The 6,000-nt window shown below is 38.0% G+C and overlaps 1 protein-coding gene across 4 annotated transcripts in view; it reads left to right on the forward strand.

The window, feature by feature from the left end:
- The window catches only part of ckap5 (cytoskeleton associated protein 5), a 74,128-nt gene that overhangs the window by 19,010 nt on the left and 49,118 nt on the right, over nt 1–6,000 (forward strand). For all 4 annotated transcript variants that reach the window (XM_061917367.1, XM_061917369.1, XM_061917368.1 and 1 more), the window contains exons 4-13: nt 738–944; nt 1,111–1,282; nt 1,370–1,499; nt 2,450–2,550; nt 2,665–2,778; nt 2,870–2,974; nt 3,238–3,327; nt 4,569–4,733; nt 4,826–4,954; nt 5,065–5,229. In XM_061917367.1, the coding sequence (XP_061773351.1) occupies nt 738–944; nt 1,111–1,282; nt 1,370–1,499; nt 2,450–2,550; nt 2,665–2,778; nt 2,870–2,974; nt 3,238–3,327; nt 4,569–4,733; nt 4,826–4,954; nt 5,065–5,229 (1,378 nt within the window). The remainder of the gene's footprint in view (nt 1–737; nt 945–1,110; nt 1,283–1,369; nt 1,500–2,449; nt 2,551–2,664; nt 2,779–2,869; nt 2,975–3,237; nt 3,328–4,568; nt 4,734–4,825; nt 4,955–5,064; nt 5,230–6,000) is intronic.

The raw sequence follows: 6,000 nt of genomic DNA on the forward strand, positions 1-6,000 counted from the left end.
AATTAATGGGGAGATTGTCGCTTTTTCGGTCCGAATATTTCTAGCTGCTGCTGGCTATGATTATAAACAATGTGAAGATGTCAGAAGCCCTACAACCAGTGACGTCACACGCACATCGTCTGCTACTTCCGGTAAAGGCAAAGCTTTTTTATCAGCGACCAAAAGTTACGAACTTTATCGTCGATGTTCTCTACTAAATCCTTTCAGCAAAAATATGGTAATATTGCAAAATGATCAAGTATGACAAAAGGAATTGGACCTGCTATCCCTGTTTACATAAGAAAATCTCATTTCAGTAGGCCTTTAAATGCATTTGTGTAAAAGGGAATTTTGTGTCCTTGCCTTTTTAGAAAGTTGAAATCAAATGTTTGCAAAGCCTGAATGACCATCCCTGTGTATCGCCAAATTATCCACTGTCTGTAAAATAAAATTTTTGCGTACAAAAAGCATGAAGTTGGCATGAGGCGCACCATATTTCCACACATTTCACTTTTGATACATCTCAAACTTGTCGTAAAAAAAGGTGCGGAAGCAAGCCTAATAAATGAGCCCGCCGGTGAATTGCCTACACTCATGAAATAAAATTTGCCTGTGAGAACAAATTTTTCCAAAAACATTTTTCTGTTCATTTCAATTAATCTTACAACATGAACCTAATCATTTCATTCTCTCCTGTGTGCTGATTTAATGTAGAACTAAAATATAATAATCATATGTATTTTTTTTTTACTTTTCAGGACAGCGGGTGATGTCGTTTCGGGCGTGGTGACCAAAGTGTTTAACCAGCCAAAGGCCCGGGCTAAGGAGCTGGGCACAGACATCTGTCTGATGTACATCGAAATAGAAAAAACTGAGGTGGTGCAGGATGAACTGCTGAAAGGACTGGACAACAAAAACCCCAAGATAGTTGTGGCCTGTATTGAAACTCTAAGGAAGGCTCTCTGGTCAGTGCGACTTTGCTATACAAAATGGTTTACCTTACACACTTTCCTAATATAGAAGGATGACTTTAGCACGCATTTTGTAACCTTGCCACATTTCCTGACCATGGTATGCATACAGACCAGACCAGACCTGATTCTATCCTGTTTATGTTGTTGTTTTTCACAGTGAGTTTGGATCAAAAATTGTGACTTTAAAGCCTGTGGTGAAGGTCTTACCCAAACAGTTTGAGTCTAGAGAGAAGGCGGTGAGAGATGAGGCCAAGCTGCTTGCTGTAGAAATATACAGATGGATCCGAGATGCTTTGAAACCTTCCCTACAGCATATCAACTCTGTACTGGTGAGACATGCTCATATCAGAGAACATTATACACATGCAATTCTTCATCAACAATAAAATAACTGTGTTTGTCTGTGTGTCGCCCAGTTGAAGGAGCTTGACGAGGAGTGGGTGAAGATTCCTTCAACCCCACCCAAACAGAGTCGATTCCTGCGTTCCCAGCAGGACCTGAAGGCAAAGTTTCAACAGAAACAGGCACAAGGAGAACAGTCAGACGGTATTTTTATTAACTGTATATCAAGCGGCTTATCGTACTATAGTGCTCATTAGGAAATAAGTCCATACAGATACCTATTAATTTCCACTATTATCGATCCTTATTCGATACCACGTTCAAAATATAAAGACTGAACCGATGCTATTTTAACCTTGACTTTAACTTTTTTTACTTTATTGAATGCTGTTTCAAAAGAGACCTATTGGATGACAATTTTAAACAACTTTTAAAACACTTCCTTGTGGTCCAAATAATATGTATTGAATGTGCTGAAAATTGTGCCACGTTTTTATCCACGGTCACTTTTATAACCCGGTTTTTTTAATATGTCTCCAAGACGTTTGATTCGGGAGGCGTTGCCAGATTGCAATTGAAACCCTACTGCACCCTCTCTAAAAGACTCTGCTAAGCTCCTCCCCCTCTGGTTGAGAGCTTGACTTAATGTCTAAATAAGTGATTCCACCTTTTGGTGACATCATAATTAGCCAAAATGCAAAACCGCGAAAAACAGATGTAATAGACGCCAAAATTCAAGACGTTTATGATTTCACGCTTTGACATTGTTTAACACAAGTATCAAACAATATTATTTATGAATCAGATAAGAAAAATAAATTGATCATAGGTGTCCTTTAAGAGCAATGTGTGTCTTATTTTCTGGCAAACCAGCCGCGTATAAAGTTTGTTGTGAAGCGGATTTACTCCGCCTATTTTTTGCATGTTGGTGCCAATACTTTTGGCAACCTGAATTCCTATCATAAGTCTTCAAATTGATTATCGTTGACATACTATGAGCCACAAGACATTTACTTCCTATATTTTGTTGTGTAAAATAGGTAAACTAATCTTTAAAAAAAAAAAAAAAGTGTTTGACTAAACTGAAGTCAGCGTTATGTTCAGCAAAATACTTTTTATTGATGGTGTGTCTGATGTTGACCTGTCTTTTCCAGAAGAGGAAGAGGACGACACAGTGGCTGCAGTTGATGCTTATGAACTTCTAGAAGCTGTAGATATTCTCTCTAAGTTACCCAAAGACTTTTATGATAAAATTGTAAGTTCCATGAACTGTATTGTGTATGAAAGTATTATGTTCATCAGCATGCATAATTTAGTGTATTTGGTGCAACTTCAAAAATAGTTTTTTGTTTCTTTTCTGTTTTTGTAGGAATCTAAAAAATGGAAAGAGAGGAAAGAAGTCCTTGAGACAGTTGAAGCGCTAACAAAAAACCCAAAACTAGAGGGTGGGGACTATGGAGATCTTGTTCAAGCACTCAAGAAGGTTAATCGGATTGTGTTCATTTCTTTACATTCTGTAGATATTTATTTTTTTGCAACTCTTCTCCATTTTGACTGACTGTTGTGTATTGTAGGTTGTGGGGAAAGATACCAATGTCATGCTGGTTTCAATGGCTGCTAAATGCCTGGCTGCACTGGCCACTGGTCTCAGGAAGAAGTTTGGAACATATGCTGGACAGGTAAATTGTAACAAAATCTTAATTTCAAAGTGACCTTCCACAGCATACATGTGTTTATACATTAACTTAGCATTATTAGGTTTTTTTCATTACACTGTGCTGTCATATAATTATTTTGCTGATTGATGCATTCAATGTTCGTGTTCCGTAGTTTGTTCTAAATGTCATCCTTCCTTTGCTCTGTTAAATAGAAACGGCATCAAAATAGTTTTATACATTTGGTATTTATTTGTGTAAAATATTTACCGTTACCTATTTCCCAGGTTGTTCCAACTATTCTGGATAAATTCAAAGAAAAGAAGCCTCAAGTTGTCCAGGCACTGCAAGAAGCCATTGATGCCATCTTTCTCACGGTAAGTTTATGCCAACTCTAGTAAGTTCTGAACACCACCTCATTTTATCACCCTACTTGATTATTACTGACTACTGATTTGAATATTATTATTTGAACAAGAAAGCATAAATGCTGCATTTAAAATGAACAGATATGATTGCTCTTTCTTTTGGATGTCTCCCTTTTGATGGTGGATGGATTACCCTGATAGTGTTGCGAAAATAAGTCACCCGGGCAATTATAAAGATCCTAGTTATTATAAGTGACTGTGGCGCACATGAGCCATTCTTAGCCTGCTAATGAACAAAGTTGTCAATCCTATGGTCCTTTTCCTTTTACTGTGGTCCTTCGGTTTTTGTGCGCCCCACTTTTTGTATGATTTGGTTTTCTATAACATTGTTTGGCAAAAATTTGACCCGGTTTTTCATATGCCGTCTCTGTTATCGTACAACCAAACACTAAACGTAACACGTTTGCCCGTGTATCATTCCACGGAATCAGGTGTCCAAACAAAGAATACCACATGTTGGTGACTGAATATGTTTCATCTTTGAGTATGACTACAAAAGATAGTTGCGAGTGATAGCACTTTGGCAAAGAATGTTAAATTTAAGTAAAAGCTTGTAGCAAAAAACAGAGGTTGCATGCACGTGGTCCTTTGCCCCTCCCACTTATTGGCGTCTTTGCCAACAACTGTCTTCAATAAAGATAAGTGATGTTAAATGTTTTGTTTTGTTTTTATTCAGTATTTTATGTATTTGTTTTCTGTATAAAGACTATTATGTAAAATAGTTGTTTACAATGTTGGGTGTCTGGGATTGATTAATTGGATTGACATTATTTCTTATGTATGTATTTGTTTTCTGCATAAAGACTATCATGTAAAATAGTTTTTTACAATGTTGGGTGTCTGGGATTGATAATTGGATTGACATTATTTCTTATGTTGAAAAATATTTGCATTCGGTTTTCGTATAATTTAGTCTTTGTCTGACCTTTTGGGATGGATTAACAAAAAATGACGTACCACTGCACAATGTTTGTCTTCCAATTAAATAGAAGAGTGAGGAAAGAAAAAAAATTGTTTTATGGTTAGATTGCTTGCATTGATTTGATTCAGCCCTAGATGCTGCAAACCATATACCCACAGCCAACTCAAGACTGACATTTATGCCTTAATACCCAAGTGTCTAATGATGCAGTGGAAATTCCCTTTACTGATTTATTGTCTGATTTTTGATATATGAAACTCTCTTTTAGACCACACTGCAAAATTTGTCAGCAGACATCCTGGCCGTGATGGATAATAAAAACCCTTCCATTAAGCAGCAAGCCTCTCTGTTTTTGGCCCGCTCCTTCAGACACTGCACTCAGGCCACACTGCCCAAGGGTGTCCTCAAACCCTTTTGTGCTGCCCTCATCAAGGTATTTGTTCATAGTAAACTAAGGAGTCATTGTTTATGACCAATGTTACACATTTCTCTCCTCACATATATTTGTTTATTTTTCTTTATCAGCAAGTGAATGACTCTGCTCCAGAGGTGCGTGATGGTGCCTTTGAAGCTTTGGGGACTGCCATGAAAGTGGTGGGCGAGAAAGCTGTAAACCCTTACCTTGCTGATTTGGATAAACTCAAACTTGACAAGGTATAAAAACGGCAACTGTAGAATATGATCAAATGAGTCTTCTGTCAGTCATATGGCCACAAAATTTGTCATTTGCTTACTGCTGCTCTGTGATGATTGTACGTTGACAGATAAAGGAGTGTGCTGATAGAGTAGAGCTCTCAGGAGGGAAGAAAGGTGCTGGAGGGGGAGGTAGTGTCAATAAGAAGCAGGCGGCCAAAGTGCCTCCTGTAGCTGAAGTCCCATCTAAGTCATCTGCCCCACCCAAAAAGACATCAGGTGGAGCCTCCAGCAAGGTAAAAACGTATATGTTTAGTTGTTAAAACATTATTTGCAGGGACCGCTGAGATATTGCATGGTGGTTGTAAAATTGATGGTTGTTCAGACTTTTGTATTCTTCTATCTCCTTCCCTGCAATTTTAAACGTCTTCAAATACACATAAACATTGATTTAAAGGCCTACTGAAATGAGATTTTCTTATTGAAACGGGAAAATAGCAGGACCATTCTATGTGTCATACTTGATCATTTCGCGATATTGCTGAAAGGATTTAATAGAGAACATCGACGATAAAGTTTGCAACTTTTGGTCGCTGATAGAAAAGCCCTATCTTTACTGGAAGTATGTGCGCGTGACGTCACGAGTTGCAGGGCTCCACACATATTCACATTGTTTTTAATGGGAGCCACCAGCAGTAAGAGCAATTCGGACCACGAAAGCGACAATTTCCCAATTAATTTGAGCGAGGATGAAAGATTTGTGAATTAGAATATTGATAGTGAAGGACTAGAAAGAAAAAAAAAAGCGACAACTCTGGGCAGCGGCATTGTGAGCGTTTCAGATGTAATTAGACACATTTACTAGGATAATTCTGGAAGATCCCTTATCTGCTTATTGTTTTATAGTGTTTTAGTGAGATTTTAAAGATTGTAAAGATATACCTCGAGGTCAGATGGCTGCGGTGAACACCCAGTGTCTCAGAGAGAAGCAGAGGAGCCAAGCTCACAGCTGCCTTTTAAACAGCCACTGCAGGACGACGAATAATCCAATGATTTCTCCGGTAAGA

This window comes from Nerophis ophidion, linkage group LG12, assembly GCF_033978795.1.
Source record: "Nerophis ophidion isolate RoL-2023_Sa linkage group LG12, RoL_Noph_v1.0, whole genome shotgun sequence".
In the NCBI taxonomy this organism is placed as follows: Eukaryota; Metazoa; Chordata; class Actinopteri; order Syngnathiformes; family Syngnathidae; genus Nerophis; species Nerophis ophidion.